Source organism: Siphateles boraxobius, unplaced genomic scaffold, assembly GCF_051911475.1.
Source record: "Siphateles boraxobius isolate OS27281-9 unplaced genomic scaffold, OSU_SipBor_1 1, whole genome shotgun sequence".
Classification (NCBI taxonomy): Eukaryota; Metazoa; Chordata; class Actinopteri; order Cypriniformes; family Leuciscidae; genus Siphateles; species Siphateles boraxobius.
This window is the reverse complement of record NW_027508699.1, coordinates 17,968,391-17,981,064: the sequence shown is the minus strand read 5'-3', so window position 1 is coordinate 17,981,064 and position 12,674 is coordinate 17,968,391. Positions and strand designations below refer to the sequence as shown.

Genomic DNA, 12,674 nt, shown 5'->3' with positions numbered 1-12,674 from the left:
AACACATTTGCAGCTGCAGGGCAAGTGCCTTAAACACCGCTTAACCTGCGTAATACAATTCACTGAGTACACCTTGTCAGAATGGCATAAGAGCAGCTGGCTCACCCTTGTATTTTATATAGTGCTAGAATATGGAGCTAGAAATGTGTCTTTATTAAATGCGAGAAAATAAATGATCTGAGAGAAGAAAAAAAAGTTTGAGAGAAAAAGTTATCACACTGATAGCAAAAAAGCATTTCATGAGAGAAAAAAGAATATTTGAGAGAAAAAGTTTTCATACCAATAGCAAAAAATAATATTTGAGGCTAAAAAAAGTTTTGATGGAAAGGATTATCTCATAGAACATAAAAAAATATAAATTTAAAATTTTTAAAATTATTTCTGTGAAAAAAAATCTCTCAAAATATTACGAAAAAAAATCTCAAATATATATTTTTTGCTATCAGTGTGAAAACCTTTTCTCTCTAAAAAAGTGTTTCTCTCAAAACGCTTTTCTTTGCTCTCGATGCAATTTTTTGCTCTCGTGTCAGGATTTTGCTTTAGATGTGAAAATTGTGTCATGGGCGGGGCCACGTTCTTTTTTTCCTATTGGAAAGTTCCTATTGGCCAGTCGGGTGAGCATCGTCTTGTCTTAGGAGTCGAACTGAATCATTACACCATTGTTCGCGTTCGGTTCACCTAGATAGACGCCGCCTCTGCCTTAGTTGAACACGGACACTCCAATGTTTGGGTAAGATGATGACACACACACAACTCGATGGGTAGCTGGCTGAGCAAGTTCAGTATCACTGAAGATTAAGCATTAAAAAATAGCACTCATGCAAGTTTACCTAGCATGATGGCTAATTAATAATTAGCTTTACTAGCGATTAGCAAGCTAATAATATAATACACATTCATTCATGAATATGAGTGCTATTTTTAATGTTTAATCTTAAGTGATGCTGAACTTGCTCAGCCAGCTAACATCCAGTTGTGTTTGTCATCATCTTACCCAAACATTGGAGTGTTCGTGCTCAACTTAAAGCTTAGTTCGGGCCCAAAAATTCAAGCCCGACCCTACCCGGGCCCGTGCACGCTGTGTCCGAGCCCGGCCAGACACATTAACTATAATTATGAGCCCGAGCCCGATTTAAACCCGACCATTTTAATACGTGGGTCGTTATAACTGACGTTCTCAACTACTTTCTATGTTACTTTCTTCTCCTCTTTTCTGCACCTCCAAATACTTTCAAGTTAGCCTACGTGTCACCATCATACACATTAGCATAAATGCTCCTGATAAATTATGTGTTATTAAAGCATTAAGGCCGTGTGTCCACCAAACCGTTTTTAGCCGGCAGAAAACGCTGGACGCTCTACTGAAAACGCCTAGCTGTGGGCGCTTGATAGCGTTTTGGCAGCGCTGCGTTTTTTCAGTTGAGACGATTCGTTGCTATGATACAGAATATCCACAGCACAATTTACTTGTAACTGATTTCGCAGATAATTTTGTTTCATACAAAAAATTTATTTTTCATCCATTTTGTTCGGTTAGCTCTGCTGGTTGACGTCGTTGTACAGAAAGAATGTTGTGACAGTTGGTCGTGTGGTATTTGTCCCGCCCCTCCTCCACTGTGATTGGACGGCTGTGTAAAAAGTGACAGTGATGAGCGCAGCGTTTTACCCAAAGTTGAACATTTTTCAACTCTCGGCGACCAGTAAAAAACGCCGGGCGCTCAGCGCTTGAGCGTTAAATACACGCTCAGCGCCTCGTTACGCTCATGGCGTTTAAAAAACGCGGCGCTCCCATTGAAAACAATTGGAATTTTACGCCAGCTGCGTGAAAAAACGCTTTGGTGGACACACGGCCTAACACACAAACCACTGTTATAACATAAAATCAAGTGCATGGTTTGGCATGATTGAAAGTGCGCTCCCTTAAAAATTCCTAAAGCTGACATCAGTTCATCGCGATCTCACACATCTCTGTTATTATCAATGAAGCTGACTGCAGAATGAATCTTTCATAATATATACACTTTTTTATTTATAATTAGAGGATTTGCCAGCATACAGAATTCAGCACTGAACAAAAGTCCGTTTTGAGCAGTGAGGGGAGTCTATCTTAAATGCTTCTGATTGGCCATTGCGTCGAAGAAATCAGCACATATGTCTGTGATTGGCTACATCGCTCAACGCTGCAAACATGTTATAAAACGAACTCTGGCCTGTAAATCATTTGTATTTTGTTTTAGTTGTTCTTGTTGCTTTTCTGCAACAGATGAATAAAAATGTATTCGTTTTTATGTTTTATTCATAGATATTTCTAGTTTGCGGGAGTCCCACGAATCGTGTTATTTTCCCGGACCCCACACATACAGAGTGAGTGCATTACAGCCCGCGCCCGCGCTCGGCCATCAAATCTAATCCCGCGCCGCACTCTCGCCGCGTTGGGAGTGCACATCTCTAGATCAAAGGCCCGGCCTGGCCCGAGGATAGTGACGGGAAATATCCCCCCGACCTCGGGAAGAGAATCTAAACTCTTATGGCAGAGGCAGAGGCGGCATCTATCTAGGTGAACCGAACGCGAACAATGGTGTAATGATTCAGTTCGACTCCCAACACAAGCCGATGCTCACCCGACTGGCCAATAGGAACTTTCCAATAGGAAAAAAAGAACGTGGCCCCGCCCATGACACAATTTTCACAGCTAAAGCAAAATCCTGACACGAGAGCAAAAAATTGCATCGAGAGCAAAGAAAAGCGATTTGAGAGAAACACTTTTTTTTTTTGAGAAAATGTTTTCACACTGATAGCAAAAAATATATATTTGAGATTTTTTTTCAAAGTATTTTGAGAGAGATTTTTTTTCTCAGAAATAATTTTACAAATTTCAAATTTATATATTTTTTTAATGTTCTATGAGAAAATACTTTATCTCAAAACTTTTTTTAGTCTCAAATATTATTTTTTGCTATTGGTATGAAAACCTTTTCTCTCAAATATTCTTTTTTCTCTCATGAAATGCTTTTTTTCTATCAGTGTGATAACTTTTCCTCTCAAACTTTTTTTTCTTCTCTCAGATCATTTATTTTCTCGCATGTAATAAAGACACATTTCTAGCTCCATACTAGAACAGGATATTTTTATACCTCCAAATTACTTTTTCCCCCTTGCAGATAAAGCAGAGCTAGTCAATTATGACATCCTGTGATTATTCAATCATTAACCTCTTTAGAACAGACTGTCAAGAAACATGAATGAGCTGTTTTTAAATATGGTGTTAAACAGTGGCTCTCAACCAGTTATTCATGATTTACTGGATAAGGGTTAACCCTAAAAAAAGTTTTTTTTACCCTGGGGGATACAAACAATATGAGAGGCTGTAAAGGTTTAGGCCTCTTTTCTTGGTTTCATGTTGAATGGGTATTTGTTGTGAATGTTTAGATATAGTGACTTTGTTCATACATTCTTTGTCTAGCTCACAGCATTTAAAACAAAACATGGCCAGCTGTAGTGGGAAATCTACTCACCGTCAGATATGTTGTTATATTTCACATATTTACACTATTTGAAGGAGACTTGCAATTTTAAAAAGTTAAGCATTAGCTTATTACGTTTTTGTTTAAATTAAATTAATTTTTACATTTTTCATAATCTGTAAATGTTTGTATCTCAGAGGAAACGTTGCCCTTTTAGGGGTATAAAAATGGACTGGTCTATACTATAGTCTTAGACTCTAGTAAGTAATACTCTTAAGTGAAAATGTAATTTAAGTCATTTAAGTTACTAATCATTTAGTTAGATAGGAAGTGACAGTGTCAGGCAGTAGTTTTTCCACCTGAGACTTTGAGCACCGAGAGAGAGAGAGAGAGAGAGAAACACGGGAGGAATGCGGTATGTAGAGTGCTGCACGAACAGCAGGTGGTGATATTCGACAACTGCTCATACACTAGCAAACCCAAATACGTGAAACATTGTATTATTGTGAAAATAAGTGTAAACCCGCGATTCCTCATATTGATACGCGACTTCGTGAAAAAAAGATTAAAAAAAATCTGAAAGCGACTTTTACCGGACTCGCTTTTACAGAGCAGACGCCGATGATTGAGAGCGGGCGTGGCTTAATACGCACGTGATAACAACACGAATCGAAAATAACCAGACGCTATGCTATACTAGTTCTTTTGCACCAGACAAACTCAACATTAAGCATGCTGCATATGATCTTTAACAATATTTCATTTAAAAGTGTAAGTCTCAATCGATGAAAGAGAATGATGAAGTTTTATTTCGCGCCTCGTCCATCGTGACTTATTTGCGAAGTCAGCTGACCAAAACCATAGGAACTGCAGTTACAACTGTTATGGACCGAAAGCATTGACCTTCACACTAGACTCGTTCTCCGCAGTGAGGAAGCCGGCGCTGGAGAGGAAATTATGCAGAGGTGGATAAACGGAAATACACATCTTTAGCCGACTGGGAATTGACTGTTTCGCGTTAATCATGCCGGACTCCACAGAAGCCTCTTTACCCGCGGTCAGGCGTCTGAGTTACTCAGTGGGGCATTTTCTCAACGACCTGTGCGCCTCGATGTGGTTTACATACCTACTGGTGTTTTATCACTCAGTGCTGGGCTTTCAGAACACATATGCGGGTGTGTTGTTGTTAGTGGGGCAGATAGCGGATGGACTGTGTACACCACTAATCGGTTATGAGTCTGACAGGACACCCGGCTGTGGATCGTATGGGAAAAGAAAAACATGGCATTTAGTTGGTAAGTCCCCATGAAATCAAATGAACTCTTTGGTTTAATTTTTTTATTTTAAATTACACTATTGTAAATTAATTATCCGTACAGATCATCATTATCTTTTTGTATTCATGTACCCTCGTAATCTTTGATCAAATTAACTTTCCCTCCCTCTTGCAATTACATCAGTTCTCTGATGACGTATTTACTGACATACTCACGTGAGATCAGAGCAACAGCAACAACCATCCACAAGTCCCGCCCTACATATATTGAAAAAAATATCTAATCACATCTTCCGTTTCATGGTGGTAAAGGAAGAATTCATGCAAATGTTGTGCTGTCATCACCATTGTTGTTCCAAAGCTGTATGACTTTTTAAAACGGATGTCATTGCATATTTTGTAAATGATGACAGAATTATTTTTGGTGAACTGTCTTTTTAAGGTTTATTCAATGCATGTTATAAGATGATATACATTCTCATCTACTGTCTTTTACCCCATCTAGGGACCTTCAGCGTCCTCCTATCATTCCCTTTTATATTTAACCAGTGCCTGGGCTGTGATCCGAACACTCCACAGTGGGTCAGTCTCACCTACTTTACCCCCTTCATCGTCATCTTCCAGTTTGGATGGGCGGCCACCCAGATTTCCCATCTCTCCCTCATTCCCGAGCTGGTGTCTTGCGAGCATGAGAAAGTGGAGCTCACTGCATACAGGTAAACTCATGCAGCTCTGTGCTAATGATCAAACATTCTTATGTTGCTTGTTTGGAGGACTTTGCCTGCACTTACCGGTATGATGTTTTAACTTTTAATTGTATTTTGGTTGTATCCCTCAGGTATGCCTTTACGGTGATAGCCAACATCACAGTGTATGCAGTGGCCTGGTTGATGTTTCATTTTCAGACTCAGGACGGAGATGATCCTACCATTACAGAAAACCTTGGCCCTGTTGACATTCCCATTTTCAGAGTGAGTGATGAACTTTTATTGTGCTGAGGTGAAGTCTCTCTCATTTAATCCTGCATTACAAGACACCTAAATTTAAAGACCCTATAAAGTCAACATTTTTGTGAACTATATGCTAGTGTATTTCTAAAAGTAGAAGAAACTTTTGAAGTTATTGTGTGTGCACGTACAGGTATGTGCACAACAAGACCAAGAATCAAGACCAAAACCAGAAAAGAGACTCGATTTATATTTATGCAATATGAAAAAAAATAATGCCTTGCCTTTGCTAGCACCATGCTCTACTGTTTGAGCTGCCGGAAATTTCATTAAAAGTTAAATGACCCAAAACATTTCCCTTTGATGTTTCTCTAGATGAGTAGTAAAATGTTGTTTAATGTATGTAATCAACGGTTTATGGTTTTCAGTCTTTTCAGCCTTTGCTTCTGTTGACATTTACCTAGCATGTAGGCCTGGATAAAACAGCTCTGACAAGCTTAATGCAGAAATATCTTTTCACACACAGAATCTAAGTCTTGTAGTGGTGTGCATTGGGGCTCTGTTCTCGGTGCTGTTTCACCTGGGCACACGGGAGAAGGGCGCACGTCCCAGTCGGGAGGAGGATGGCTCTAGTCCTGGTGAGCGCCAGTCACTTCTTCACAACGCCACTGTGGCCCCTCCCACTAATCCACTGCAGTGGCAGCATTGGCTGAGACAGCCATCATTCTACCAGGTTAGTAGCCAGTACTCATGTTACTCTTCACTGGGATGGCGTTTAATTCCCAGCTTTTGTGAATAATCTGAATAGCGGGTTGAAACACAATGTTATCACTTAATCCCAGTGGTGTGAAATCTTCAGGAAACAGTATTTAGTAACTGTCTGTTATAACTGACTTTAACATCTTTAAACCCTGTTCTATTCAGGTTGCTGTGCTTTATATGTCCACCAGACTGATAGTGAACCTGTCACAAACATATATTTCCATGTATCTCACCTACACACTACTGCTGCCAAAGGTGCGACAACTAATACTTCCTTTTACACCCAGATTAGCATCAGCAACAAAAGCATTGAAGGAAATAGATGGTAATCTCTTTTTGACATTCTGTCTTCCAGAAGTACATAGCCACCATTCCACTGGTCATGTTCCTGAGTGGCTTTGCTTCCTCATTTATCATGAAACCTCTCAGCAAGCTAATAGGCAAATGTGTGAGTATGAGTTTGCATTTCTGTCTTTTGATTGATTTATAAGCCATAATGACTCTTCCCATTATTGGAAGTGATTAGCAATACCAGTCATTATTGCTGTGTCATATACTTTACGTGTGATCATATTTATGAGTTGAGCACACATGAATGCCACCATAAATTACATTATTCATTATTATTATAAGTCATATCAATTAATCTTGAGGCCCCCAGTTGAGAACCTTGCTCTAAGACTGTTCTCGCCCATCCAAATTTCAAAGAATCATCTGAAAATGAATTAAAGGAAAAACTATTCACTTGACAATTTCATGTACGGTATTGGAAGTTGATACAATATGATTTATACTAAAGTTTCCTTGTTTCTTATTGATAGATGACCTATTTTTTGGGACTGTTGCTGATTCTGGTGTTCTCCTATTGGGTGCTGCTGGACACACACATGGGAGAAAGGGTGTACGGGGCAGCGGTCCTGCTAGGGGTGGGGTCTGGCACCATCCTGGTGATGTCTCTTGCCATGACGGCTGAACTCATAGGAGATCAGACAGTAAGTGTTGATATCAATCAGTCTCGAGGAACTGAAAACGTACAGTAACCGCTTCAAGCAGTTGTTTTATTTAGTGTATAGTAAACGCTAACAACTTTAACAGAAACAAAAGTGAACCAGTTAGAAAAGCAGATGTTTGCAGAAGTGAAAAAGGCATGTGCTTCAATGGGGCTAGTTTCAGAAGTGTTAAAATAGTTGCAGGAAACTAAAATTTGTTTTTCAAGAAGTTTTCAAGTTTCTGAAATGACTTTTCGTTTCCTCCTGACAGCAAAGCGGGGCTTTTGTTTACGGAGCTATGAGCTTCACAGACAAGGTGGCTAATGGCCTTGGAGTCATGATCATTCAGGCGCTACACCCCTGCCGGTAAGTGTGTAGTTGAATGCATCGATGCATACTAGAATGTAAAGTGAGAAAGTAAGAAAAACTGTTATAATGGCGTAATTGGATTTTTAGAGTGAAATTTAATTATAATATATATTTTTAATTGAAAGTGTTTCTGTGTGTGATTTCTCTCATTCAGCACAATGGTATGCTGTCCGGACTGCGTGTGGTATTACCACTATGTCATGGTCATCGTCACTGGTGGAGTGGCCATTTTAGCAGCACTGAGCCTCTCCGCGGTCCTTATCTGGCCTATAAAGATTGTGCGCTGTAAGAAACTCGACTAAACTATAATTGATGTCTGTCTCACTTGTTTCATAAATGCACTTCCTCTTTTTAATAGTGTTACTCAATAACATCCTCACCTCATGACTGACATGACTGTTTTGTATTTCAGTATCTAAGCGAGATCATAAGAACAGTTCAATAAACAGCAAAGACTTTAAGGGTGAGGGCCCCATGTCAGCATCTGAAATAACAATTAGGAATCTGAGCTAAATGACTTTCTCCTCAAAATACAATCAGAAACATCAGTCATCCACCTTTAAATTAAAGGGGTCATATCATGAGGTCTTGATCTTTTGAGATAAAGGATTGTAAGAAATGTCAATTCATATAAATAAGATTTATTCCCAATAGTTTTTCTCTAATAACAAAGTGCTTTGATGCAGTTATTCTAAGCAAATCCATGCCAAACCCCAGAAGAACTAATGATAAAATGTGGGAAAAGTTTGCCAAACCTTGTGTATTTGAAGGTGAAGATGGAAAATGCTCATAAAAAGCTAAAATATTATATTAGTGGATCTTATTTTCATAATAAAAAATGTGATATGACCCCTTTAAAATTTTATTTTATATATGTTTATTTCATACTTATACACTACCGTTCAAAGGTTTGGGGTCTGTAATAATTTTTTGGGATTTTGCAGTCTTTAATGCTCACCAAGGCTGCATTAATTTGATCAATAAAGCAACAACAGTAATATTGTGAAGTATTATTTTAAATAACTGTTTTCTATTGTAATGTATATTAAAATGTAATTTATTCATGTGATGGCAAAGCTAAATTTTCAGCATCATTACTCCAGTCTTCAGTGTCACATGATCTTTTTGGTTTTGTTTTTTGTTTTTGGATTCTTTGATAAATTGAAATTTCAGAAGAAGAGCATTCATTTGAAATTTAAATCTTTTGTAACAACATAAATGTTTTTACTGTCAATTTTGATCAGTTTAATTGCCCTTGGTGAATAGAAGTATTAAATTCTTGAAACGGACTCACCCCAATCTTTTGAACAATGGTGTACACATGAAGTTTTACATGTAATATCTAATGTTTGTATTGGTTTTGTAGATCTGCCTGAGGTGACTGGTCTTATGGGGAGTGATAGAGAGGGCTCCGAGAGCTCTGAAGAGCCTTCAGTCGACTGAACGCGCAGCAGAATAATCTTTCACACTGACAATATTGGCTAATTAAGTCAATAAAGCGGTCACATCTTAACACATTTCTACAATACAGGTTCACTACAAGACAAGGATGTTGTGAGTGCATTTTTAGACGTGATTAGTTAATATCGCTCATCTTTTCTATCATGGTTTCTTAATTTTTAGTTCTCACTTAAACCAGCAGTCTTTATAGACTGACACTTTATAAAGGGACTTACTTTTTATAATGCACATTATATCATGTTTATTATTTCAGAATTGTTTTTTTTAATGATTATAAATTTAGTTCAGTTATTTAAATCAAGCCTATGAAAATAAGGGAATTTATTTATGTACCTGCCATGAAGGCCAATGCAAGACGGCGCACATTTTATGATGGATGCATCATTCCAGATAACACTTAAAATGAATCCATCTATCTTTTCCATAAGGGAATTCATGAAAAAGGGAAGAATTGATACTTTACATCAGGGATATAAAGCCATGTGTTGTCATTTCAAGGCACATGTTCTGGTGTGAGATATGTGGGGTTTTGCTGTTAGGGACCAGAGAGCCAATGATGTGCATTTTCCCCTATAACCATTCTTGTATATTTTTATATATACTGTATATGTATAATTATGGTTTTCATATGCAAGACAATTGTGTCTGACATGTGTTCTGTTCATATGATTTACTGAACAGAATAAATGTTCTTTGTGAACAAAAATCTCTATCATTGTAACCTGTCTTTGAAAGTAGTTACTCATTTGCAGGAATGCAGTGTCAGTGTGAGTAGATGTAACATGATCATCTGGTCAGCTGATTTTGCGTGATGCTTAAGGTGGGACTTTAAACACTCAAAATAACTCATTAAAGCTGACGCTCAGATGTAGCTGAAATGAATTAAATCTATTCTATTATAGTGGAAGGGAATCAGCAAAGCCAGAATGTTTATAAAAAGAAAATATTTGTATTTTATTATCTTTGACGTCTTGTTTAAATTGACTTTTACATAAAAGTGTTTATATCTAAATTATACAGTGTCAGTGATAATTAATAGGATGTACAAAAACAAAACCAAGTAATAAAGACTGTATATTGCAGATCTGTTAAGAAATTAATATACTTCTATTCTACAAGGAGGCATTAAATAGTTTAGACGCATTTAACTAATGTTACAAAAAACGTTTTTTAACGTTCTATCCATTGAAGAATCTTGAAAATTATAGTTTATAATTATATAGTAATAAAATTAATTTATAGTAATAAAATATATTAAAATAGAAAACAGTTTTTTGTAAATTGTAACAATATTTTACATTATTGCTGTTTTTGCTGTTGTAGGAGCCAAATGTAATGATTGTTCAACCACTAGATGGCAGTGTGCACCAGTGGTGTAGGTGTGGTCACCTGTTAATAATATCATGTGATATTTAAACTTCCCCGGGTTGTATCAATAGACATAATACATATACAATGATGTATGTAATGGTTCTGTGCACGATGCCAGGGTGCTGAAGAACAGCCCTGTACACCGCCTGTTTCCACCTGCAGGAAAGTGCATCCTTGGAGATGGTGGGTATCCCTGCCTGAGTGCGCCCATCTGCCTGATGACCCCATACACAGAGAGCCTGTACAGAATGCCGTACAGGGCCGCTACAACAGGAAGCATTCTCGTGCACAGAACATTGTTGAGAGGACCTTCGTGATGCTAAAAACACGCTGGCGTTCCATTTTTTTCAAGGCCCTGGAAGTCAGTCCTGCTTTTGTGCCAGATGTCGTTGCATGCTGCACAGTGCTCCACAACCTCTGTCTGTTCATCCATAAGTTGCGGAGGATGACGATGGCCCACCTGAACCTCGCAACACAGAAGCCAGCACAGGAGAGCACGTGCGGGACAATCTAGCTGCAGCGGTGTCTGCACCAGGCAACTGTGTGCCTGCTTCTTATGACCACAATTACCAGGTTAACAACAAACTACAAACCGTTCTTGTTCTCAGATTTTGATTGTTCCAGCTTGTTTATGTTAGTTATGATGTACATAGTTAGGTGTGTGTGTGTGTGTGTGTGTGTGTGTGTGTGTGGGGGGGGGGGGGGGGGGGGGGGGGGGGGGGGCGGTGTGATGCGTACTGGCTTACAGCTCACTGCCGCTGGACAAAGCCTCTCCATCACCAAGACTCCTGTCGGGCCTCCTCGCGGCTGCACATGATAACTGTGGATGTTGCAGACCCAGGCTAATCGACAGGGGATCTCGGAGCTACAGTGGTCCCTTGTAGGCAAGGCAAGGCAAGTTTATTTATATAGCACATTTCATACACAATGGTAATTCAAAGTGCTTTACATAGAAGAAATTAAAATAATCAAAAGAAATCAGAATAATTAAAACAGTTTAGAATAAAAAATAAAATTAAATACAGTACAAACAGTCGGACGAACAGTGGCACAGTGCTCATTCAGTAAATGCACAGCTAAAAAGGTATGCGTTCACCTTGAGAACCTCATCTTTGTTTCCAAACGCAATGACTTCAGTTTTGTCTTTGTTTAACTGAAGAAAGGTTTGGCACATCCAACTGTTTACTTCATCAATGCATTTGCACAGGGAGTCAATGGGGCTGTAATCGTTAGGCGATAGGGCTAAGTAGAGCTGTGTGTCGTCTGCATAGCTGTGGTAAGCGATTTGGTTCTTTCTCATTATTTGGCTCAGTGGGAGCATATACAGGTTGGATAGGAGTGACGCAAGAATTGTGCCTTGAGGGACTCCGCATGTCAAGGATGTCCACTCAGACTTGGTCTCCTATACTCAGTGCTTTAAGTGGCCCAAAAGAGGTGCCAGTACTCTATTATTATTTATTTATTTTATTTTTTTTGCTGACTTTTATATACAGCAGTCAACAGACGACCTTATAAAAGAAAAATAATAAATCCTTTTATTAGTTTATGGATCTGCTTGAGCTAGAAAGAGCTACTGAACATAAATAAAATGTGCAAAAGGGTATTGAAAAAATACCATTAGAAAGACCTACAGTAGAAAGAGCTACTGAACTTAAATAAAATGTGCAAAAGGTTATTGGAAAAAATAACCTTAGAAAGAGCTACTGTAGAAAGAGCTACTGAACATAAATAAAATGTGCAAAAGGGTATTGAAAAATGTTTGAACAAAATGTACATAAAATAAATTATAAAACATAATAACCATAGTGTTCATTGTATTTGTATTTTAACCGAGCAGCTATGGTTGCGCGTTTCACACTCCCTCTCCGGGGACATTCTAAAACGCTTAACGTGGCTTTTAATATCACTGCCTTAGTAGCCTACAGTGCCACGTTAAGCGTTTTCTTATAACGGTTTTCTATGGGAGGAAAACGCTTAATGTGTAATTAAACGCGTTGCGTTCATATTCTGGGCTCATCTGATTTTTTTATACATA

At 38.4% G+C, this 12,674-nt stretch overlaps 1 protein-coding gene across 2 annotated transcripts; it reads left to right on the top strand.

Moving 5' to 3' along the window:
• The first annotated feature begins 3,852 nt into the window (after positions 1–3,852).
• Positions 3,853–9,978, top strand: mfsd12a (major facilitator superfamily domain containing 12a). Of its 2 annotated transcripts, XM_077225872.1 has the most exons (11): positions 3,909–4,759; positions 5,246–5,456; positions 5,579–5,711; positions 6,214–6,420; positions 6,612–6,704; positions 6,805–6,897; positions 7,271–7,441; positions 7,710–7,804; positions 7,962–8,092; positions 8,220–8,270; positions 9,174–9,978. In XM_077225872.1, the coding sequence occupies exons 1-11, from the start codon at positions 4,489–4,491 to the stop codon at positions 9,248–9,250; spliced, it is 1,533 nt and encodes a 510-aa protein (XP_077081987.1). In that variant the 5' UTR covers positions 3,909–4,488; the 3' UTR covers positions 9,251–9,978. The 2 variants fall into 2 exon arrangements, with proteins under 2 accessions (XP_077081994.1, XP_077081987.1); XM_077225879.1 differs by lacking the exon at positions 8,220–8,270 and having other exon boundaries at positions 3,853–4,759.
• Positions 9,979–12,674: the final 2,696 nt, after the last annotated feature.

Excerpts from the sequence above, each read along its gene's own strand:
- mfsd12a (XM_077225872.1), top strand. The coding sequence starts at position 4,489 with ATGCCGGACTCCACAGAAGCCTCTTTACCCGCGGTCAGGCGTCTGAGT. Across the intron at positions 6,705-6,804 it reads ACACACTACTGCTGCCAAAG|AAGTACATAGCCACCATTCC; the intron begins GTGCGACAACTA and ends TCTGTCTTCCAG. Across the intron at positions 8,093-8,219 it reads GCCTATAAAGATTGTGCGCT|TATCTAAGCGAGATCATAAG; the intron begins GTAAGAAACTCG and ends TTTGTATTTCAG.